This window comes from Aptenodytes patagonicus, chromosome 10 (genome assembly GCF_965638725.1).
Source record: "Aptenodytes patagonicus chromosome 10, bAptPat1.pri.cur, whole genome shotgun sequence".
NCBI classification, from domain to species: domain Eukaryota; kingdom Metazoa; phylum Chordata; class Aves; order Sphenisciformes; family Spheniscidae; genus Aptenodytes; species Aptenodytes patagonicus.
This window is the reverse complement of record NC_134958.1, coordinates 20,252,856-20,278,824: the sequence shown is the minus strand read 5'-3', so window position 1 is coordinate 20,278,824 and position 25,969 is coordinate 20,252,856. Positions and strand designations below refer to the sequence as shown.

The following is a 25,969-nucleotide window of genomic DNA, read 5'->3' as shown; positions in this document are numbered from 1 at the left end:
TCTGACATATAAATAATAGCATTGACCATATCATTCCTCTACAAATTCTTTTGGTGTACTTCAACTAATACAGACAAAAAACAGGTTTACTCTGAAGGAATTCTGGTGGTAGCTAGTCCTGTATGTTATGGCAATAACTTTGTGCCAAAACTACACTACAGTAATTTAAGGTGTTTTCTGTCTAAGTTGGACGGTTGCTATTTTTCTCAAAATAAGCTGTGCCAACTTTGGATTTGTGGGTTTCCAAGAATTCTTATTGGTTTAATCTTATTACAATAGACACATCTTTTGCAGAATGGAACTTTACAATAATCCACTGAATCAGCAGTTCTCCAGGAACTTTTTGAGCTGAGCAATCACATTCACCGTACACTTTTCTTTTGGAAAAGAAACGATGTTGAGTATAATCTCTGGACTCTCATAAGGTAGCAAAGAAGTGTGTTCAGTATAAACATACAATGTTAAATGAGATCATGAAAGGTTTATTTCAGGGAATTATAAGGCATTCAGGAAAATTTTGAATGAACTGCCTCAGAGTCGAGCAACAAAGGAAAAAGATAAACGTCTGATTAAAAGATTTGCACACTAACGCTTGGTACCCACCTTCCACAATGGACACTTGAGCACGTCAGACAGACCCACGGACTTTTATTTGACCGGCACACTATAAAAGATTTAAAAAAAAGAAAAAAGAAGTGTCAAGTGAATTGGCTCTGATATTACAATTGTGTAACACATCCTGAGCGCTAGCAATATCTCTGCTGACTCCATCTTAGCAGCACAGTTATATAAAATAGCCAGTCATGTTCATTAACCGATATTAGGGACTAAACTAACAGACTGAAGAGCTATTGACACTAAAGCATGTAGCCGCCTTCTGGCTTGGGTTTTAGTCGCAGGCTACACATTTACCTGTTACTTTCCATGAAAAACTTAATTTTTTTTCTTTGTATTACATCCACATGAGGTCTACTTGATTTTGAAATACAATACAGAAATAACAGAAACACAAATAGCAAAAACACTGGTAAAGTTTAAAAACCTTTCTTTTGGCTTTTGACCGAACACGGGAAAAAAAGCCACAGCACTACACTTCCTTTTCAAAAAACTAGTTATACAAGAAGCCATTTTAAAGAAGATACTGCAAGAAAGCCTGGCAATCTGATAAGAATCACACAGAATAAATTACTGTGCGATGCATGATAATACGCACCATTTATACAATACGTATTCCTATGCTGCAGTGCTGGTAAAGGCTTTATCCATAAAGATTTTACCCTTTCAGTCATGCACAAGAAGCTGAAAGGTTAAAATGTAACACAGCACTGTGCTCTGCAATCCATTCAAGACATCAGAAGATGTTATCTAATTTTTCAGCTGTCTTCTAAGTCTAGAAAACTTAAATTAAACAAACATGGATGTTTTTAAGCTAAAGGGCTTAAAGGGAAAAAACAGCAGATACTAGAAAATGAAACACCATCCCAGGGTAAAGTCATAGAAATGGGATATTCCAACTTCTACCCCAACCCAGTAGCAAAGTCTGCAAATTCATATTAGAAACAAAATCTCAATAAATAACCCATGTAGGCAGAACACATTAAAATAGGCAAGCAGAGCAAAATTTCCATTAGTCAAGTCAAGAAAAAGTATATGCATCTTTATAAACAATAGCAATTTTGGAACTACAACTAAATCAATATTGAACCCTCAAGTTTTGAGAGGAATTGCAATTTGGATCATGTCATTGAAGGAGGGACGCTACGATATACAACGCTTAGATTTTAATGAAGTAAAATTGTTAACAACTATCCATTACCACAGAATTTACAGAAATAGCATTACACTTTCAAATACCCAACTAATATGATGAGAAAAGAAAAATGAAATGCTAAGTGCACTTCTGCAAGGGCAGAAAACAACAATAGAAAGATGACTTCAGTTATCGCAAAAATACAAAAGGGTACGATGCCACCTAATTTTTCTACATGCTATAAATAACTGCTTCTTGGAACAGCCAGTCAAAAGAGTCACAGAAGAAAATAAGACATCAGAAACACGAGGGTCTGTGAGGCCAGGGGGAAGAAGGGACAAAGAGAAGAGGATTAAACTCTAGCGTACATGTAAATTATTTATATTGTTATTTATTGTGGAAAAGCTTGAGAACAGCCTTCCCTGTATGGAGTCACACCTTAGAGAAAGGAACTGGGGAAACTGAAGCATGCACAGAAGCTGCTCCAGGGCAGGATCACCTGAGCAGGCTAATTCAGGACTTCTGGCAAAACTCAAAAATACGGTCACCAAGCTACAAGCCATGGTACATATCAAACCGTTAAGATCAAAGACTATCTAACAAAAGCGAAAGAAGTTTCTTTATCAAATTAAATGCTAATTAAAAAGAAAAAGCAAGGAGGGGGTCAATTTTTAATCAGGGGAGAAGTGACCAGCTTAGCTGTTTAGAAGAGCTAATATACTTTTCCACCATTAGATTTCGCCTTTTTTATTTAAATCAGACGGAAAAATAAACTAGCTAACACTGCTTCTTAAAGAATTGTTTTCTGGATTTGAATTCATTATTACAAATAGTTGTACTTCAATTCACAGGACCAATCCAAGGAATGTTTAAAACTAAGAATTTTACTATGTTCACTGGAAAAAAAGCACATTCCACAGAAATATTATTTGAAGTAACTACTTCAAACTCTTTAGTAAAGACTCCAGAATCGTTTTCTTCAACTGCTGCAATTATTACTTTACTTGAGAAACACATTTTCTCACATGTCTCAGTTTTCTGGTTTTGGTTTTCCAAAAACAAATTTTCCTAAAGTTAATGTGTTCGCACAACTGCGATGGCAATCTTGCAATAGATAGAGGACAGCCAGGTAGAGCTATTTTGGCTTACATTTCAAGTTAGAAAAGTGGAAGAAGTTTGTCTAATTTGACCAAAAGTTATCAAGAAAACGAACATTTGGCACTAGCAAACAGAAGAGAAAGGGAAGACCTTAAATAGCTATCATCAGTTAAAAACGGGCTAAATGGACCACCAGTCTAACCCGATACAATTTTATTTTCCTGAATTACACAAACTGAAAGGTAAAAAATTAACCAGAAGGAAACAGAAGCCAAAACCATTCATGCACTTAAACACAGATTAAGTGCTGCATGAACAAACCACTAGCCTACACTTTCCTTGCCAGGAACATGAAACAGTCTTTTCTCAGCAGAAATCTCCCACTTTGAAATAACATTTTTGCTTTCACTATGTTATCATCTGTGGACAAAACTAGTTCTCAACTAGTAGGTCAAAGCATTACGATGCAAACTATTATTCTTACTTTCCACCATGTACCAGACAATTACAATTTCACATTCAGGTATTTTAAATACCAGCACTGCTTGCTTGTCAAGTGTTAAATTATACTGAAGCAGTGCTCACTCTGCAGAGTTCACACCAGGTTTAAGTGTTCTGCACAAAGCCAGCAAAACAAGTCCACCAACTCTGCACAATACCAAAAAATAGCGTCCACTAAAATGTTCCATCTTTCACATCGGGGAATAGGAAAAGATGGTTCATTTGTTTGCTTTAACTTTTAGGAAGAACTTTGCTCCAATCTCCAATTGCATCACATTAGAAACGTGTAGTTTATCTTCTGCACAAACATCTCCTCCCACAAAGAACTCAAATAACATGGAAGTAACTCCCACTAAGATTAAACACAGAAGCCAGTATTAAATTTGTGACCTACAGTTGCTCTGTTCTGAGAGGATTACACAATTGATTTTTTTAAAGGTTGCTGAAGATTGCATTCTGCATTTCTCTGAGATTGGCTCAGTAGGAACCTGCATTAAAACTTGGCTCTCTAGGTATTCCTCAGTTCAGATCTTGAAGCAGTTACCGTCTGTTACTTACTATTAATAAATTAGATTAGGCCGGGAGCTTCAGGCATTAGTCAGGACTCTAAGAAGACAGGCACCATGGAATGCACAGCAACAGCGTAGTCACTGCCCTGAACTGCTTATAATCTAAACTAAAGGTATACAGTTTGGCTTCATCTGTAAAGAAAGTGCACGTTATTCCTTTCAGAGGTGGTACTGACATGAAGGCACTAGGCTTAAAAGTAGACCAGAAACAAGAGACACAGATCCATAGCAAATCCCTTCTCAATTCAAAGCACACTACACAGCCCTGGAACTTGGCCCTTAAAACAGATTTTGGTGTTCAGGACTTTCAGGTCAGACAGTTACATAGAATTGTGAGGAAAGACTCTCAAACCCATTTGTACAAGTACGTATGTCTTCCCTCAATAATCAATATTCCAATAGGGATTTGTTTTGGTTTTTTTTTTAGTGCTATTTAAAAAAAAGAGGAGGAGGGGTACACTACATTAGCACCCCATACTTTGGAATAAAGTTATGTTCAACAAACATCTTAACCACATTTAAAAAAATGTAATTTTCTGTGTTTGTTACACCTTACTTAGTGGTATACATGCTAAGGAACTCTGGCTGCTTTCTCAGCTTGAACTGAAGTGGCTACTGCAACGGTTACCAACTGCCTCATTTTGCTATATTTTTAGAATAGCTTCAAGTGGTTAGGCAAAGATGATACTAACATGTCAAAAGAAAAGGGAAAGCAAATCTGCAATGCTACAACGTTGTCACTGCAGACAACAAGCAGTAAGTCATTTGCCATTTTACATCAATATCAGCTTATTCAGAAGCTTAGAAACATAATTTTTCATATGTAATAGGAAGGGGAAATACTATCTTTTACAGAACAATTTCTCAAAGTGAAATCTGAATACTCATTTGTTATACAGCCTACAAAGCCCTCTGTAAATGGAGTACCAATCCAGCCCCAAGAAAGCAAACAATCCAACACCACTACATACAGACTCATATGTAACTATGGGAACATTCAGAGATGTCCCTCCTCCTCCAGCTTCCACTTTCTGTAAATCATCCTGATAAATAATGTTCATCAAGTTATGCCAAGTAGAATGAGTAAGATATGGCTAATCAGTTTGGCACTCTCATCACAGGGCCCCCACCCCATCTTACCCTCATGATCACTCAGATATGTACTTCTGAATCTTGACTTCTTTTTCTTACTGAAAACTGACTCCAAGTGCAGTCTTGTGAAACATGAACGCTCCTGGCAAACACTGTATTCCTTACAGAATAAAGCTGCATATTTCCACTGTAGGAAAGTTACAACTATGTAGAAGTATACAAACAACCCGTGAAACTAATAGTTTTGTTTAAATAGCACACTGCATAATTTAGAAACTGGCAAAAGAAAAAAGAAGCAGGAAGAGGAGGAGACAAACAGGAAGCAGTTTCTGTAAGGCAGCCAAGTTAAGAAACCTGCAAGATACAGTGTCCACCAGAGATCTGGCAGTAGCGCCGCCATGTGATCAATGCAAACCCATGACTTTGCCAGTCACAGGAGCGCAAGTGACCTGAGGCCATAGCTACTACAGAACTGTGCTTACATCCAAGTTTTAAAATAGTCCTTTATTACATCACTAAAGAAAAGGCCACAAAATATCAGCACAATAAGAGCAATACTTTGGTCTTTCTGTTAAGAGCACGTTGAATGGAAACAAGACTAGGGTCATTAAACTACTTACAATAGTCTCCACAGCCTTTACAAAACAGCCTGGACTTTGTTCTCAAAAGGAGCTGTACCAACACTACTATCTTACTTGTATAATTATATGGTTAAACTACAATAACATAATGACCTGCACAGAAACATTTTTGGACTAAGTGACCTTTTTTCAGTTCAGTTTATGTTGACATAGCAGGTCAGCTATACTGATAAAAGCTAAACTGAAAAAGGCCACTGCTACTCCACCTAGCATCTGCACAAGGAACAATATTTACATTTGTGGCTGCACTGGTATACTGATACTGTGCTGAGCAAATGGTCCCACAAACATAAGCACTGGGTGACAAACACATATATATGCTACGTATGTATAGCATGCCTTATGTGTAGCATGTATACACATGCTATATGTATGCATGTGTGTATACACACATATATGTACATATCTCCAATTAAAAAAAAAAGGCAAGAATACTGTTAAAGTATTCTAGAGAAATAGGCTTACTTTTCCTTTCCCACACCTTGAACTTCGTTTTGCCTAACAATCCCTCGGTGCCCTGTTTAATTAAGATTTGGTAGCAGGACAATGTTACTCTACGTTTTGTTCCTAAAAGAACCTGACAAATGCAGCAAAAAAGAGCTGGGCAGTCTCCATTAACAACATGTGAAGAGAAAAGAAGCAACAATGTGCATACCAAAATGTGAAACCCCTGCTTTGTGAAACATGATCCTTCTGGCTGTGACACATCAGGCTGAAGGAATCAGACTAAAAGCTGCCTCCTCCAAAGATCTGGAAGTAAAGGGGGAGAGAAACTTGCAAGCAAAAAATCCTGGGAAACAGTCACAAGTGGTGGGAATACAAAACTCTGCACAAACATTTAACCAAAATTATGCAAACCCCTCTAGTAATAACATCTCAAATGCAAAGTTTTTCAGTCACGGGACTCAGAGCGTTTCTCGGAGAGCCCACTTCCATTTTACAGACTGAAAAATGGAGAATGAGAGATCGAATCGTTTAGCAAAAGAATTTTAAGTTTATCAGCATACATCAGAACTGAGCCTACCAGCCCTAACACCTTAGTCCTTTATGTCATTTTACTTGCAGGCAAGGGTAAGACATTCCAAAAACCAGCACTCTACGCAAAACTTTTAAGGTGACTTGCCAAAACAGCTCTGAATTAAACACCTAAAACTTCCCATATACAATACACAAGAAGTATCAGGCATCTGAGAGAGTCATCTGTGAAAGCCGATGTTCTAAGTAGGGAATTGCTCAACGTGTTGGATGTTGTCCCTCCTCTGGGCTTACGTGCTGGGATTGCAAAAAGGCTCTGCCCACCACTGGAATTTACAGCTCTGGACCTCCCTCTGGATGCAGGCACAACATCTTTTCAAAGACTGAATAAATCAGCTGAGGAGTTTTCTCCACGCAATACCCATTCATTCAAGATGCGAATGCCTCAGGTTTAATGCACACACCTCATACCCTTGGAAGACCTTCCTTCCAGACTACTCCTAAGTGCTGAGGAAGGACCGACACTTCCTTCTGTTAAAGATGGCACTTCCCAGGAATAAGTAGTTATTCAGGGAAACAGTGAGACAAAGCAAGAGAGACAGTGTGACTTTCACCAAGCCTAGCATTTACAACTTTTACCTAGGCTGCAGTCTCTGCAGTAATGAATATCCATGCATTCTATATTCAAAATCCACCAGATGAAACATTCAGTTGATAGAACTGAGACTGGAACCAAGGATTTTCCACTTAAAATGAACTGTCCAAATCACAACATTACAGAGCCATGTGCATTCTAACCTAACTCGGTTATAAACCAGCGTACACAATAAAACAGCTTCTCAAGGCAAAAATTAGAAGTCTTACTCATCACGGAACATCAGTCAAGACTGCAGGACATCTGGATGTATGCAGAATTGGACACTCTGGCACTAAACCCACACTTTATTAGCAGAATCAAAGAAGCCTTAAAAAAATATACATGTCCTCCAAGGTAAGTCAGCATTTTTACAGGCAGCATGTAAAAATTCATAACAGGCAATATAAGTTACTTAATACTAAGTACACATGTATTAACACAACTGATCATGTTCCCAGTTTTTGACTTCACATTCTATTGTGTATTTTAAAAGGCAGTTGCTACAAGCATACATGCAAGCTTTATTATTTGACCCTACTGTCTGTTTACATTCAGGAGGAATCAAAAATACTGAAATGAGTATCTCAACTAAACATGTTGGTAAAATCATAAGACAGGGCAGGCATTAACATACACAGAAGCGCATTAAGTCCAAGCAGAACACTAGCATTATTTTATAATCTAGGAGTAGGTTCCAGAACTTAAATACTGAGTTAAATGTCTATGGTTGTTGACCGTTTTATTTTTTGTTTGGGGTTGTTTTGGGGGTTTTTTTTGGAGGGGTGGGGGTGGGTGGGGAGTGGTGTGGTTAAACTGTATACACATCTGGTAAAAGTATCTGCTCTACGTTTTAAGAACCTAAGGCTAGTCAACTCCAGATGAGTAACTGTAATGAAAACCAGGTGACTGAAAAAGGAAGTAAATGTTACAAGAGTATTTTTTAGACCTTTGAGTAGGCTAAAGCCCCATTCTAGACAGAGAATGCAGGAAAAAGGAACGTTAGAGGCTTTGAAAACTAGAGACGTGTTCTACACCTTACAAGTCAGCTGTTTTACTGTTTAGGTTTTAAAGAGTATTCCCATTTGTTTTCAAACTTCATTTCATGTAAAGCTCTTCTTTCTATCCTACCCTCAGCCCCACTACAAGAAGTTCATAAATGGACTGAACTTGTTCTGAACTGTTTGATGTGAGAAAAATAAATCTTATATTTAACAATATTTTACATAAGTTTCATTTGTTAGACATCTTTATTGCCTATTTTAGAAAAACAGCATTCTAGTCAAAATGAAACAAGACAGAAAGGGAAATGGTTTTTAATTATACTATTTAAAATGCTTTGTTTTCAAATCAGCTAACACCCACATACTAGAGGAAAAGATAAGAAAAGATGAAATTTAAATTACATTTAAATCAAAGCAAGAGAATTTACAAGGAAGCAAGTTTCCTGGTAAGCATTACTAACAAGACAAAAATGTTAACCATTCTTTCAGTGTTTCATACCCTCGTAACAAAGAGATGCACAATGAATAGAAGTCTCAACAGTATCAAGTCTTAGCCTGACTCAAATCACATTCAAGTGTAAGAGAATTCAAATAGGCTCTGAAGAAAAGGAAAGGAGAAAGGACAGGAAGACAGAAGGAAAACTACGCTCACCTTACAACTATGGAAAAAACCCAGTTTTTCTTCTGCTATTACCTTTCAGCCAAAACCAGAAAGATTAAGTTTTTAGTGAGAAAACAAATAGTAAGTCCTTTTGTGGTAGCGAGTGAACTTATGAAATCAACTAATATTTGTGCTCATGCATAACTGTACATGTGGTTTCCTCCTTTTTGTCACTAAAGCAAAGCATTGCTCAGTCTCATATAAGAAATTTCACAGATGGTTACAGTGAACCACTCTATTACAATGGAAAACCATATATAATTCAGACATACTAAACAACAACTGAGTAAGAATATAAAACACAGGGAGGTGAACAATTTTTCGTAGAATAAATAGGTCATTTAAGTCCCCAAAACATTCCTAACATTGAAGAATGTTTGTCAGAGAACAATGTGATTAGCTTCATCTGCATGTAATTCACCTCCCCGGTTAGGCTCTACCACACTGGTTTACAATTCGGTATTTTGATTACACAATCAGAATTCCACACTGAAAAACTTGGAAGTTAAAAAAATGCATGCTTTTTCATCTGCCTACATTCTTAATCCAGTAATGGAAAAGCAGACAGGTAGGTTAGGAAAACTTCTTTCAACCAGTGTAAACAGACATGCCAGTTCCTGAGGAAGTGGTTAAATGAACTGGGGGGTGGGTGGGAAGGCACAAAACCAAAGTCAGGTCACCTATAGCAGCAATATACAAAGACACATACAGCATGCTGTGCTGCTTCTTCTGTTATGGTAAAGAAATAAGGTCACTTAGCACTACCGATCACACACATAGATGCTTAGCTCTCAGGCTATAGTAGTGCCATATTTTTTGGTAATTTAGTCTTTCTACATGTCAAGTCAAACTTTAGGTCAAGAAATGTCAGCGGTTGATCTTCCTGCATATACCACATAAATCACATCCCACCTGAAAGCAACAGTGAGAAAACATGCATTATTTAAAAAAAAAAAAAAAAAAAGAAATAAAGAAGTAACACATCAGTAGCAGGCTTATTTTACTGAACAATCATGGCCAAAAGCATTTTTAAAAAAATTATTGCCTCTATATCTCCTTTACATTCTAAAAACAATTTCTAGTGGTTTGGCTACTTTGGTAACTAATTAGTATCCAAATTTAAATACAAACACACACACACATATACTTATATATTTTAAAATTAAATGCTTTCTAGCCCTCACCGATATTGTTCCTCATTACAGTAGTAGCATGCCAAGAAAAAAAAAAAAAAGTTACTCAATCTTTATGTAGAGCAAGACACACAAATACTCATTTTCAGACAGCAGCCAGAAAAAGCACAGCAAAGCCAACAGTGTAATGTAATTTTTAAACCCTTAAGGAAAGGAATCTTCTTGAGTCAGTTAGCAATCAATCTCAGGTCAAAACATTCAAGGTGGAAATAGGAGGGAAAAGAGGGGAAAGACAGCAAGAAGGCTTCTTGCTTGCTTTATATAACCTAGTAATTAATTTACTTATTTGTAGTCCCCACTATTTCATTCCTACTTTCCCAATACTAGCAGAAGACACATTACTAACCATCCCTGTGAACAAAAAAGAAAGAAATCAAATGCTCAGTGGACAAAAACATTACCAAATGAAAAACCTATGAACCGAAGGTTAAAAAAAAAAAAGAAGTTTTAAAAAGCATCATGGCTATCTTGAGAAAATGTGCCTGTATTTTGACATGGACAAGCAGATGCTCACATTCACACAGAATCCTAAATGATATACCTATGAATTACCTTGAAAAATCAGTATCTGCCTGTTTGGTTTTGATAAGGATCTCCAACCCCCACCCCCAAGCCTGATAGTACCATGTCACTTTAAAGTTAAAAAGCTGTCTGCTTGCAATATGGGGGGGGGGGGGGGGGGGGGAGGGCCGCGCTAACTTCCAGAAGAATCACCTTATTTTGCCAGGTTGCCTGTGGGTATTGTGATTAGATTAAAATGGCTAATAAAATCTGTCAAAGAAATTTCATAACTACATTTACAAGATCCAAAATTACGCAAGATATTCCAAAGGGGGGGAGGAAAAAACCCAACCACTAGAGGATTGTTTTGACATACCAGTTAAGACTGCTGAATGATAAGTGTATTCATCGTGTCATGTACAGTTTAAAACACCCTCTTATAATCAAGGAAATGAATCATTAAGGACACAAAATCTTACACTGCTCCCATAACAAGGACACCATAAAGCAATGAATATTTTATCAGATATTATTCTAATTCACTCTACAATAAAAACTGTTTCCTCCAATAATCTCAAAATAAAAGTCAGAAAAGCCTTAACTAGTTTTCAGATCTAAACTTCTGATTAAATTGCACTTTCTTACCTCCATGGATTATTTTAATTAATGGCCTTTAACCACTTTTTACCCTAGGTAATGAATGTTTGTTAAAACAGAAAGCAAAGCATGAACAGTTTACTAAATGAAGTGAATGGCAGTGATCAAACGAGAAATGGCTCAAAGCTTAATTTCATTCCAAACACTGGGTCTGAAAGTTTCACTCCATGAACCTCAAACACAGATGCGACAAAAAAATTAACTAGTCTAACTCCGACGGCCTTAGCACCTTGCAACAATCAGAAAAAGAGTAAGAATAATGCATTGATCTTGTTTAACACCTGCACATCTTGAAGGGCTTGGGAAAGGCAGGCGAAAATTGTTATCCTGCTTACATTCAAACCAGCTATAATGAGATTTGCATTAATCTCTGGATAAATCAAGAGTCTGCCATACACACACGAGTCTCTCTCCTACACACTTGTATGTGCCTTATATATCTCACTTCCACAATGTCTCAAACTATCCTGTCTCCTTTCCATATGGTACACTTTGAAGAGTCATTTCAAAACATTGATTTTTAGTTAGATTATTAAATACTTTGGAACAGTCAGTAGTAAAATTTGTCCTTCAAAATCATCATGAAGATTAGAACTAGTTCCTAAACAAAGGCAATGCATTAAATGTCTGACTACTACTTTCCTCTGAAGCAGCCTCTTTCCTCAGCTAACGTTCAAGTTTTGTGAGGGATTGTGATTTTGTTGAGTAGATAGTATAAACAAATTTTTTAAAAGAAAATCTAGAAAATATTAATCACCATCAATTTAAGTTTATTGACTTTTAAAAGACACCAAGTATTTGAAAACCAAGACTCCCCTTTTTTGTAATTAAAAGGAAAATTAGGTCTAGCTTACGAGACTGAAGTTGAGACCCTTACCCCACCTCAATAAATGTGCATCTTCTAACAGAATCAGTTCCAAAGCACCATGCTCTATCACACAAGCAAAGATAACTACTGCCCCCATGGTTAGCTCATACATCAGTAACCATTTCAAATGGAAAAAAAAATTAACAGTTTTAAGGAAAACAAGACTGAGTCTAAAAAAACCCAAATCTAAGAAGCTTTACTTAAAAAGACAGCCAGGGAATGAATTTAAGAAGATATAACAACCTATAAAGTCTGTAGAGTTACTAACAAGCATTCCTGCATTGCAGTGACCCAGAGAAACAGGTGAAAGACTACCCAACTTTGAAATTAAATTTAAGTGACTGAATAAAAAAAGGTAAATTTTTTTACATACTTATTTTGTGGTTTAAATTTCAGAATAAATCCGGTAATTTCCAGGCCAAATTCACTTTCCAGATGTAGGGTGACAAATAACCCTCACACATACAGACCATTAGGTCCACACACTGTCCATGAGCTTACCCTGAGTCTACACGCAGCTGACTCAACAGAATCTTTCACAGGAAGAAGGTCCTACAGACCCCTCTCCAGTTTCAGTGAGTTCTCTCTCCTTCTGTATTCTAGTAAGAATGGAAGGAAAGAGGAAATGAGGACCTCTAGTAATAAAAAGGAAAAAGCAAAAGGAGAGACAAATACTCATGGAGATGTAGAAGAAACACTAATGAGGAGCTGAGAGGAAAAGGAAAGCCAAGACGGTTAAAGTCTGTGTACCTGAGCTTTTACGGTGTATTTGTTTTGGCACTGACTGCAACAGTCCAACGCCAAAAAACACAGTGTGGCAGAATGCTGCTACCTACCCCAATGAGAAGAGAACGGTGTAACTGATTTAACTGAGAAAACAAAAACTGGGGGGGGGGGGGGGGGGGGAAGGGCAAACAAAAAACCATCAAAAGCAGTCTGACCCAGTACAGTTATGTTCTTGAAAGTTTTCCTACTCACCCCAAAACGTTTGCTCTCACATATAAATAAAGATTCAGTGATATTCAGGGTTACTCTGAAGTAAGTGAATTTACTAAGTAATTTAGTAAATTACTTCAAACACAGAAAAAATGTTATTAATTCAGCATGTGGATTTCCACCATAATCATCACTCGCTAGGCCTCAAACAGCTTCCTCGTGCTAGCTCTCCTCTGTACTTTTTATGGTCCCAGTGTCATTTGCAAATGCTGCAATGTATGTTTCTGACCAACTGTGAAATTACAGTTCTTATTCAACAGAAGTTAGAATGCAAGAAACAGATGCCAAGCAAATATATTTAGCTTTTGCAGGAAATACAAGTCTATAGCCAGAATTGCTCTTCAATATCTAACAAAACTATGTTATTTAAGAAAAATATGCATTCCAGACAGTGATCTGAAAAGCAACAGTTTTAAGCATACTTCAGAAGTATAATTCCCCTTTAAAAAAAAAACAAAACCACCAAATCTCCATTTCAGCAGACACAATCCTGTCTGCAGTTTTTCTTCTAAAGAACTTCAAATTCTACGTTGAACAATCAATGAGTCTAGTGAGAACTAACAAATCCTCAACCACGCAGAAAAAAAAAAGTTGGAAAAACTCTTCAGACTTGCACAGGTGTGCTTAGAAGATTGCAATCTCACTTAGGTGAGGCATGGCTCCCTGTGGTTTCATGAGTCTATGAAAAGTTGTTGAGAAATACCACATCTGAGCTGTTCCAGAGTACTTTTCATAATTACATGATTTGCACAACAGTGCTGAAGGTGTGGCACATCATACAAATTCAACTGATTCAGTCTGTGACACTTTGCAGTCTTGCCAACGCCTCCAGCTACTCTGCTTCCAACTTCAGCAGAAGTTTCAGAAATTAAAGTGCATGGAAAGACTGCACTCTAATTGGAATTAGCAGACATCTGCACGCAATATTTCACGTGACAGCACTGATTAAAAGCCATTTTCAGTTTCTGTACAATTTCTACTTTATATATTCATCTCCTCTCCTCTTAAATGCCCAATTACAACAACAAACTGCCTCTGGATCTGCAAAAAGGCATTCTGTGCTCTTTTCATAGTCTTAAAGCTCCTCAAAGCAAATGCGTACTGCTTTCTGCATCGCTTACTGTACAGAGCACGCTTGACTGGATTAAATACTCAGGGGAAAGCATGCCATTTTCTAAACAGGAGTGCTTAAACTCTCAGACTTCCAAACTACACAATAGTAACATAACAGACATTCTAGAGGCACTTAAAAATGAACATACACCATTACTCTTAAATTTGGAGCAAAAACATTCATACTTGGATCAACACACTTGTTGTCAATGCTTCCTCTTACTGCTTTTTTAAGAGTCTTCCTTCATCACAAGATCTCCATAACGACTCTGTCAGGTAGCTTCAAGGGGAACTGATTTAGACCAAAAGCAATTCAGGCTGGTGCACATGCTCCTCTAAATCAATTCCCTAACTTCAGTAAAACTAGCTTCCAAATACCAGCGTCAAATGCAACACCCCTCCATTATGCAATGACACAATATTCAATATCAAATAACAATACTCAAAAGTGCCTCCATATTACCTTGTGAAGTTCTTGTTGCAATCAGGAGTTTTTGTGGAGAGGCAAGGAAAAGGTACTTAACCAATATGCATCACTCAGCGTGACAATTCCTGCTCCTCGAAATGCAAGATAATGACAAAAATAGCCACTGGCAGTCTAAACTAAGAACTCGCTCTCCAACCTATTCTGCAGTGTTTTGCTATCACTGGCAGGTCACGTGGCTGCCAGAAAGCTTCCTGTATCAGTATCTTCACTTACTCTCCTTTTCTGGAAAGGTCAGCAGCAACTCCGAACAGGACTGACGACAAGTTCTGAGTCATTTTAAGACAACGTGCTTGATGAGAGATGTGTTATTATTACAGACTGCAGAAAATTACCTTCTAAATATTTTTCTCCAACTGAGGCAACACCAACAACAGAAAGAACTAAGCCCACAGAACCTTAGAAAACAGCATCAAAAGTAATAGAAAATGCATTAAATTTTTACAAGATATTAATTTATACATGGCATTTTCTGTTTAATTTTATATTACCAAGTTGCAGCAAAACCAGCAAATAAGAAATGGTATTTATTGTGAATGGACAGAAACCAGTATTACATATCTTTAAAAAATTAATCTCATTAAATGAGCACAAACAAGAGACAGACAGTACTCTATGTACCATTAGGGAGTTAACGTAACAATAATCACATATCACTAGCTGGAACTGAAAAGGGAGGCACTACATTTTACTATACTAGTAGGAATGCAAAATTCATCTTTAAAAAGAACAATTTTCATTTGCTTTAAATTAACAAGACCCTGCTGTTTGTTCATTGGAATGTTTTAAATTCAATGTACCTACCTTTTTCTCTAGCCACTTGTTAAGAATTCAATAGTTATCTGTGCAAGTACTGTGTGACTTATTATCTTAATTTTCTTAAAAAGCATAGCAAACAGAGACACTCCCCTAGACCTGGTATCGTCATCACTCTGTTCAGTTCCCCAAAGTGTCCGGCACCTTCTTCCTGCCTCCCAGCTGTAATAGATCAGTTGATTGCCCAGCAACTGGCTCTCCCTGTAAGAGCTGATTTGGGATAAACACCTCTGAACAACAAAGAAAAATTTGTTCTAATCGCTGAACTTCTTTGTTGAGAAGCAGCAGCATGCCTAACAGGGTCCTGTAGCTGTAAACTGGCTAATTTTTGAAGTTGGAAAGTTATATTAATACCTGAGCACTTATTTTTCATTTTGGCAGTTTTATCTTTTTAAAGTTCTCTGAAGGGTGGTTCCCTACTGCCATATGCTTCTGGTTGACAACTTTGCTTACCCTTGATACTCTGAAGATAACAGATGGACCTACAGAGTTAGATTTCTCGTCATTACTTTTTTTTTTTCAGTAAAGAAACATTAGGGACAACAGATTTTCCTGTATTCCTCCTTTCCTTCTAATCATTCTCCGCATTATTCCACTGTTAAGTGTACTCCCTTTAAAATCAAAACCATTGCAGAGTAAAATAACTGGTTTTGCCAAAGGAAGCAGCAGCACTACCACACCTTGGCTCCAGGAAACCGCAATCAGGGAAGAACTCAAGTAAGCAGCAACCTTCCCACACGAAAGCACCGATACTGCGAGACAAAGGACAACCATCTTTCCTTTAAAAAGAGTAACACCTTAAAATATATCTAGCATTTCAGTGCTCCCTGATCGGTCAATTCCTGAATGAGGCTTGTGCCCATGGGCACAACAAGGCACATTGCTGCTCTAAGTGGGGCCTACTTCCTGCCTTAAACATACTTGGTTGCGTCTACTTTCATACCGAGCATAACTAAACAAACTACAGTTACAGCAAACAAAAACATGTACCAAAAATGACAGCAATCATCGGAGGTTATCTGTGTAGAAGCATGAGATGATCCATTAGAAAGCTAAATTTAAAACACCTTGGGCACGGCACCTTTAAAGGGAAAGCCCCTGAACAAATGTATCCTGAAGACAGAATACATTTCAAAGACAGTAATTTGCATTATTAAATCAGCGAGCAAAGTACTAAAAAAAGATGACCTCTACACTCCTACCGACCCACACAACAGAGTAGGTGAGAGTGACTCCCAGACCCCCCCACAGACCACCTTCACTGAGCTGCTCCTTGGATTGAAGGGGGGGCCCAAGCGTCGCCTTCAGCCTCAGCAGTCCAATTAAAACTACACTCTCTAAAGTCCTTTCAAAAATGTCTATTTAAAAAAAAAAAGTAATCTCAGACTGATTTAAAGAACACACTGACCCTGTAGCAGCCACCGGCTCCTCTCCTCTCCGCCCCGGTCCCCGCGGCCAGGCTTCCCCTGGGCAGGGCTAAGCACGCAGCTCCCCCGGCAGACAAAAGGAGCGAGGAACCCCGATCTCGCAGTCCTCCGCGCCCGGCGGGGCTGGGGGCGCCGGCCCCCGGCGGAGACAAAGTCTGCTGCCTGCCCCGGGCCGGCCGGCCGCGCTCCCGCGCCGGACAAAGCTGCGCAGGCAAGGCCGGAGCAGGAGCGGGGGCTGCCCCCCCCCGCCGAGACATGTGGCGGCCGCTCCGCGGCTCCTCCGTGGGGAGCAGAAGGGGCGGAAGGAGCAGCGCCGCAGCATCCCCCCCCGGCCCCCCACCCCCCGGAGAGGGGTCCCGCGGGGCGGCCTCCGGCGGGGTGGGGGGCCGGGGTAGCCTCCCTCCCTCCCTCCTTCTCTCCCCACCTCAGCCGTGCCCCCAGGCCCTCCCCCGGCCGCGGGGCGCCCTCCCGCCGAGGGGCTGCGAGGCTCGCGCCGGCCGCGGGGAACAAAGGAGCGGCCGGCGGCGAGAGGCGCCCGCCCGCCGCGCTAGGGCCGCGGGGTGACCGGGCCACCTCAGGCCGGCGCAGCCTAGGCCGCGCCGGGCGCACTCACCGCTGCAGCACCAGGAGGAGGGCGAGCCCTGCGGGAACTTGGCCGAGTCGGGTGCGATGCAGACGCTAGAGCCGAGGTGCGGGCACTCCATGGCGGGCGAGGCGGCGGGGCGCGGCGGGCGGCTCCTCGCGGCGCTACAGCAACGGCGCCCCGCGCACAACAGCCATCTTAGGGCCAACCTCGCGATCCGCGCGCCGGGCTTTGCGGGCAGCCGCCCTCCCGTCCGCGCCCATCGGCTCCCTCACCCCGCCTCCCGCCGCCCGCCGGGCTTTCCGAGGAGCCGGCCTCCCGTCCGCCGCTCCGCCCGCCGGGCTTTCCGCGCCGCCGTTTCTCGTCCGGGCGAGGCGGAGCGGCAGGGTACCGCGCCTCGCGGGCGGCCGCTGGCTGCGCTCGCGCGCGGCGGGGATGGCTCGCGCGCCTTCCCCGCCCGCCCGGCTGCCCGCGTGCCGCGCCGCGCCGCGCCTCGCCTCGCCTGGGCGCGGGCTGCGGTGCCGGGCGGGGCTCCCTCCCGGCGGGGCGCTCGGGTCCCCCACGGCAGCACGGCGGTGACCGCTTTAGCAGGGAGAGGCCCTGCTCTTGCAAGGCCCGCGTGCAGCCACTGAGGTCGCTGAGGGGACGCGCGGGCAGGAAAGGGCTGCCCGGTGGAGGCCTGCGGCGGGCAGGCTGTCGGGCTGTATCTCGTCCTGGCGAAGGCCAGCCGCGTTGCGGAGCTCTGTCCTTCCCATCTCCTCCTCCGAAATGCTTCACGGCTCCCTGCTGCGGGTTTCCGCACCGGCGTGCGGCGTCAGGCCCAAATTCTGTCCTTGGGGCGTGAATCGCAGGCCGGAGCAGCCGCGTGGGCGCTGCCGGGTCTGCCTGCAACAGGCGTCTCCCGCCCCACCGCGGGCAGCGCCTGGGGCCGCAAGGGTTCCCGCGCACCCCGCGCGCAAGAACGCTATAGCTTTGTGCACGTGAAGGGAGACCACATGAAATCTGTATGTGGTAAGACAGATGCCGTAGTCAAGCAAACTGTTCCTTAAGACGCACAGCCTATAGCGTATGCCTACTTGCTGAGCTCTGTCTTAAAAAGCTCTGTGGTTTAATTTCTCCCTAGAGACAACAGGAAATGGTAATCTTGTGTCTCTGCTGATTATTTGCAAATATCTTTGCCTCACACTTTTTTTTAAAGGGTTACCTGGCCGCAAATTTAGCTTGTTAACTGAATTTCCCACTCTATGACTGTAACCTTTAAGTTAAGTGTTAATAAAAGTACAGATGTTGTCTTACAGCTTTTCCGGACAACGCAGAATAACAATTTTATGGCTCAGCAATTTGCATGCTAATGCTGGATCAATACAAATGTTCTATTGAGAATACTCAGTTCCTTTTCACATGTAGCAAATAAAGTCCACCACTGTAATACCTGAAAAAGTGGGGATATTTTAATCTAAGGAACTGTGACTCCTCCTGCACATTAGGAGTTTTAGACCTTTTCTCTTACCATAACTAATGTGAGAAATACAATTTTGCCACTGGTTTCGCCTGTTGTGTGACCTGCATATAGACACGAAAAGCATCTATCCCAATGTATTTTACACAGCTCAGCACTATTTCATAGAAGATTATTTTAGAAACTGACAGTTTTGTATGGATTTTCAGATGAGATACTTTAAATATTCATATCAAAGGTGTCTTGGTGGTCACAAATCTCCTTGGTAGAACACTGTTCTTGACCCCCTTTGTTCTTTTTCACCCTGTTTACACAAGGGGGAAAAACTCAAGAGCATGAAAGATCCAGTTTTCCACGGCATCAGAAACTACTTCGACTACACTCAGTGGAGTTAGTTTGTATTTATTTCTAGCTGTGTAGTTAGAAGCAGAATTAGTTCATAGATACCAAACTGTGAATTGAATGGCTGCAAATGTTGTCTTGACACAAAACCATGGAGCTTCCTCACATATCCCCCATCCTTCAAAATTGTCACATTTGATCAATCAGGTAAGTAACATTCCCAACATGTATTTTACAGGTTCTACAGAAAGCATGTATTTGTATGGTTTTCTAATAAATATTGTATAAATAGAGCAAAAATGAATTTTAAAAATTGTTTCATACAACACAACTTTGATATACATCTAAGAATTACTTGTACAAGTTGAAGGAGCAAAAAGGTGGTCATGTTAGCATGTTTATATATTAGCCAAGGGGTCCTTTTGTTTCTTCTCCACCCTCTGCCACAATGTATAATGAAGACATACATTAAATGAAAGCAGCAGTTTGACTGCAGTTGCTTTCTGTCTTTTCTAACCAATCATACGTTTAATTCTCTTGTCATGCCCCACCCATCCTTACACACAAACAATGAGAAAGAAACCTCAACTGGATCTGCCCTTCTCATTTTCCCCTCTGTAGCAGTGTCACTTGGCCGCCTCTCAGTAGTATTTTGCAACCAGAGTTTAACCAAAACAGTCAGTTCTTATCTCACTATGTGGATTATATTAGCTGTATATTTAGTCTTTCAGAAGTAAAGAACTGGTTAACAAGGATTAAATATGGTAAAATAAACATGTTTAAATACTTTTAATTACCAACTTTCATTTTAGCACTCCCATTCATGACTTCTTTACAGTTGATATAATATACCTGGAGAGGAGAACCAATTCTTTTCCTAAGTAAACAAAACCAGGGTCTGTCTCAAAAGAACAGTATGGCCTTGCACAGCCACTGGAGTTGAACCCCTGCCAGTATGAACTATTACATCTCTACTAAAGGCGATGCATTGAAATCAGTAGAGCTACGGTATCTTATATTAGAACAGTTTTTGTAAGCATAGCCATGTTGGAAGAGTGTCTTCTGGCAAGATACTAATGGATCCAAGTATGAGGTAAGAGTCAATATGAGACGGCCATCTTGTTTCCCCAAGCCCTTCATGGACTTAACAGAGTAAGACTGAATGGGGTAGCAGATAGGAATGAGTGTTACTTCATTGACTTCCTTCAAAATCACTAGATGAACATCACTGAATGGATCAAGTGAAGCAGATTGTTGCCTTACATGACCTCCTCATTTGCTGTAGAAATTGGAGAGCGTGGAATGAAGAAGGGACGATGCTGGAGGAGTGAAATGAATGCTAACCTGAAGAACTAGAATCTAATTCAGTCTTTGCCAGACAATTCTTGCATGCCACCTGGCAAGTTATTTAAACCAATTTTTTTACTAAGTAGACCTGTTTGCTTAAGTTAGAAGTCTAACCTCCTTCTCAACTACAGCTGAGGAAATGAGGCCAGCTCTGTTCAGAGCACACATGTTGGAGTCTTCCTATCTCTATGGCTAAACATCCATCCTCAATTTCTAGATTAAATGCATAAAGATAGAAAGAATATTGTCTCCCATGGCATGTTTCTTCTTTTCTAAGTGGTAAACTCAGAATGTGTGGAATCAGATTGGCAGATGCCCTGAACACTCAACTGAAAAGGATCTTAGCAAGCCTTTTGCTCTGAACACATAAAGCAGTAAACACTCTGAAAGCACTACATGCTAATCCAGACCTAGTAGAAACTTGATAGATTGAGCTTTCACCTCTTATTTCCCAAAGGTGTAAAACTGAAACGTTCAGCTATGATGTTCAGTGGAGACTACACAGAAACCCACCACAAGGAAATGAATTCTTTACTCAGTGCGGATGCAACTCTGAGGCAGACAACTAGCATGGAAAATATCAACAGAAAGCACCAGGATAAAGGTAAGTTCTAATACAGGGTCTCAGCTTAATAAAATCTTTACTAGAGGCTGGCCTAGCAGCTCTGTGAGTTATATGCCATTTCTGCAGCGGACAGAAGCTTAGCTGCATGCATCTCTGTATGAAAGTACGCTACAGCACATTAAATACCACAAGCGCATTTCCGGCAGCATGTTATCTCATTAACAAATCTATTTCCATTTCCTGCACGTCCTCTGAAAATAAAGGTCACACACGTTTTCAGTGTTTGATGATAACAGCACAAGCAACTCCCTTTACAAGGTTCAAGATTCTTCTCTAAAAGGCAGGATGCCCAAGATGAAGGACAAAAATTTAAAACTAGGCAAACACCCAGAGCAAGCATCTATGACAGTATTTAGAACATAAGATTGAAGTGTGTAAATAGGCATGACTCCCTTCAAAGCATGTCCATGACACTTCTGTACACATACCTTGAGGGGGCGGTGTGACACAAAGTATTGTGCAAAGGTACCAGGTAGTGCCAAAGGACAGAAGTGTTCTTCATTCCCCACTGCTTACACCCTCACTGTAAGAAATTACCTGAACTTCTACTTCCATAAGATTAATGGTTCTCTCCAGTGCTAAGGAGGGATCCCTCATTTCTTAATGAGTTGCTTCTTGTGGGGAATAACGTTGACTATAGCAGTACAATTGTATTAGGCTGAAACAGATTCCATCAGAACAGAAGATTACTTTTTTTTTTTTTAAGTCTAATTCAAGTATGTATCTGAGGTCTAGAGAGCAGCCGTGTTCCCTAAAACACACAGAAAAGAAGGGAACTGGCCAAAGAAATTGCATGCTATCAATAGGATCCATGTGGGCTGGACTGTGTACAAACATGCACACACACATATATATGGGTTTTTTTCCCTTGTATATTTCCCTCAGTGTGTGTGCGTGTGTGTATATATGTTTCTCTAGAAGGATGTTCCTTCACACAATCAGAACTATGGGTCAGATTCTGCTGGTGATATACACTGGAGTTGTTCTGTTAACTTGAGTTCAGACTAGCTGAGAAGCTGCCTTTGTGTGTTTCTTTCAAATGAAATCAACAGGTTGTTTCATTCTCCTTTAAGCCCATGAGTCAGAGTGGGCCAAAGGCACAATTTGTTAATGTGCTACCGTCAGAAAAAAACATGTCCTTTTCCACAGTTTATCTCTGCCCAAAGAGATCGAGCATTTTCTGGGCCTTGACAACAACTTGGTATTTTATGAAATATGTTGTAACAGATTTGATTTTCCCACTGCTGAGCGTGCCTGCAAAATCCAGTTCCTAGAAGTGGACATTTTGGAAAGGGTACTTTGAGGTGATGCAGTCCTTTAGACTGGATACTCCTCTGCAGGAACCAAACAGTACCATAGTATTAAATGCTCTCCAAAATAATCTTGTTGTTTGCAACACAGTGTTAGGAATGCTAAGCGGGAATGCAAGTAGCGGGAAATCTGCTGCAGCCTGATCTCCCAGATGAGTGGGTTGAAATCCTGAGGACACAGCTCTTGTTTACTGTATTCTGAGAGCTGTAGCTGGGGAAAAGAAAGCAGCAGTAGAAGGAAGAGTAATGCAACAGACAAGCAAAGAGCTGTTGTCTTTTTAACCAGAATTCCCATTTTCAACAAAAATAACAGATACTCATATGATCTTCTAGTGCTTTGATTTCTGAGAGCCTATGCTAATTTTACATCACTTTTCCAAGGATTCCAGAAGCATCTTATGGAACAAAGGCAACACTTTAACTCGGATCCAAACTTTGCCTTGTCTGCACTATCACAGCTTGGTCACAATGCAAGGTATAAATAAAGGTGAATGTGACTATTCTGCATGGAGGTTTTTTTGAACAAACCAAGGGAGATGTGAAAAATAAATGATACAAATAAACTGAATGGTTTTTAAAATCCCACATTGTTTTCTTAAGGTGTTATTTGTACAGATGAAGGGTTATTTTTAATTCATGCTTTAAACAAATGCCTGAAAGTTCTCATATGTCTGGCAGCTTCTTTCAACACCAGCTTCATCAATTGTTATACAGTCCTCCAGAGTCTGTTCAATAATGCAAGTGCATCAAGGTGACATCCAGCAGTATTATTTCATGTCACTGGCATTTACCTTTTACTGTAATCAGTTATGTAAATTTTATATTATATTATTTCCAAATGCAGTCTTGAAAATATATTAATGATTCTGTACTTGTGCTTAAGCTACTTTTAAGATCAGCAGGCTTTATTTCATTCTACGTTAATCAAAATAGAACATTTTATAGCCAACATAACTAATTTCTTTTCATCACAACTGAACAAGGCTTACTAATTTTTGGCAAACAAGGGAACTACAGATATATTAAAAAAAAAATAATAGGCAGCTGAGTTTACATACTGTGTCAGAGCACAGAGAAGAACTCCCAAGCATCCTGTTGAAAGAAAACCTAGTACTACCTATTTGCCTGGAAAATGTGATAGCTGGGACCAGCCTGTCCGTCTATCCGTTCAGTCAAGGAAGGGGAAACTGTTCAAAAGCACTTGAGTAATTCCAGAACCTAAAACTCACTATTTCTTGTGTCACATGGGGCAAAACCATAGACGTTTCTAAACCACAAACACTGCATGTTTAAATGACATGCAGGTTTTCAATTTCACTGCTGTGATCAGCTTGTTAACAAATCTAAGGAAAATAGACAATAACCCAGTCACAAAAATTAAAAGAAGAATTACTCTGATGATAATCTGGGAGGATTGGGAAGAGAATGAGATGGTACAGAATGATACTATTTCAGATAAAACTCAGGAATCACAATGTAAAATCTATTTGCCTGTGAAAAGAACGTGTAAAGAAAATATTGTAAAAGAAGTGGTTAAATTAATTTCTAAAGTCCCATTCCAAATACTTAAAAATGGTATGATGGGAAAGTCCCACGATGAACTGGGTGAACTAATATGACTTTTTTCACCTCTAACGTGTTATTTCCATGTCGAATATTACTACAGTAAAAGTATCATATGTATCTGTGAACTGTAACAGTACACAAACGATATCACTTCTCCCTCTACATTAAACAAGACTGTTGATAACCAAAATACTCTACAAGCTATTTTTGCTTGTTTGCTGTAAGCTACGAAGGCATCCCACCTGTCTCTCTGCTGCACGTACTTGCTTCTAGTTTTGTACAAAGAATTTTGTACTGTACTGCGCACATATTAGATCTCGGTTCTACTTTACTGATGACAAAGAACTGTGAATATTAACACAAAAGGTGCCAACGCCTCAGAGCATTTTGATTCTGAAGTGTTTTGACTCCAAAGCAAAGTATCCCTGGGAAAAACTTGCCATTGTAGACAAAGACAGTATATACACTTCACTGATAACTAAGTTGAACGAGACTTCTGGTAGCTCACAAATGGCAGCATTTTATCCTGTTTGGAGATCAGCTTATTACCAGGGAAATAGGAATTTTCTTGCCATGTCACTAGGATTATATTATTTGTTACTATGTTATTCTTCAGGCTCAGTTATTCACAATGTTGAGTAGCAATCTGAATTGTGAAAAAGGAGACTATTGGTTCAGATTTCCTTTCCTTGCTTCCTTCGCTTAACATCTGCTAATTCAAGGACTGAACAAGGCCTTCTGAAATTTTTCTGCTCTAGCTGGAACTTGAAACTGAGATGGTAAAATACAGTGAGAGGGAGATATTCAGCTTGTTCTGAAATAAGAAGCCACCGGGATGCCCTATGAGCAGTACTAGATCTTTCAAAGCAGTCTTGCTAAGCTCCAAACACCAAACTGATTTACTCATTATAGCAAAAGGTGAATGTGCCAACGGCTATTCAGTGCCATAATCAAAGAGCTTCTATGCACTGCTGACACAGATAGCCCTGAATTTTGAAGAACAGAAATGCAGCTGTTTTCTGGGATTTTGACTTGCTTCACACTAAAGGTTAACACTCAAATATATTTTTAATCATTTAAATGCATGGCATTTTGTAGATGGGGAGGATCAGGAAGTTAGTACGTAGTGTGATACAATTCACATTCAAGAAAACTAGGTGAAGACCTTTTATAGAATTTTAAATCTGCAATGCCTATTATTTCTTTCACTCAGAGCCTTGTACAATTAGAATCAATATAACTAAGGCAACTATTTAAAAATATCTACAGGTCTACATTACTACTTCTCTACCTACTAGACTCTAGAATTTACCCAGGCTGATTTCTGTAATGCCTGTGTGGCCAGGAATTTATGGTGCACCATGAAAAATTATTTACTGGCACTCCCTCAGGAAGTGCTTAGTAACTCATCCACACTCACATAATGCAACCATCCCCAATTCACTGTGACACTGTACCATGTTAACATGCATTTCTGTATGTTCTGAGATCTGTGTGTCTAAAAGAATCTAAGGTGACATATAACTGCAGTAAAACCTTTCATTACTATGATTCCCTTTTGTTAAAAGTGTACTTTAATAGCAGGGACCAGAATAGATGTTCCAGGCAGTAAATGAGTAACCTTGGTAAGACCTGCTGCATTTTGTGGTCCCTCCTTGCCCCGCCACCAGTCACTTAAAGATAGTTAAGCAGCAGCTGCATAACTACATTCTGATGTCTTCACTGATTCACATATCCCTATCAACATCATTCCATAT

General features: G+C 40.1%; 1 protein-coding gene and 1 long non-coding RNA gene across 7 annotated transcripts in view; one reads left to right on the top strand and one right to left on the bottom strand.

Moving 5' to 3' along the window:
• The window catches only part of USP3 (ubiquitin specific peptidase 3), a 107,398-nt gene that overhangs the window by 29,314 nt on the left and 52,115 nt on the right, over positions 1–25,969 (bottom strand). For 3 of the 6 annotated variants that reach the window (XM_076348391.1, XM_076348393.1, XM_076348392.1), the window contains exon 5: positions 604–664. In XM_076348391.1, the coding sequence (XP_076204506.1) occupies positions 604–664 (61 nt within the window). Of the gene's footprint in view, positions 1–603; positions 665–12,645; positions 12,665–16,233; positions 16,328–17,593; positions 17,779–25,969 lie in introns of those variants that run through there. The other 3 variants (XM_076348390.1, XM_076348395.1, XM_076348394.1) reach the window with 3 other exon arrangements.
• Positions 19,514–23,142, top strand: LOC143165089 (uncharacterized). Its single transcript, XR_012996202.1, has 3 exons — positions 19,514–19,571; positions 21,169–21,315; positions 23,028–23,142. It is a non-coding gene; the product is annotated as an uncharacterized LOC143165089 (long non-coding RNA).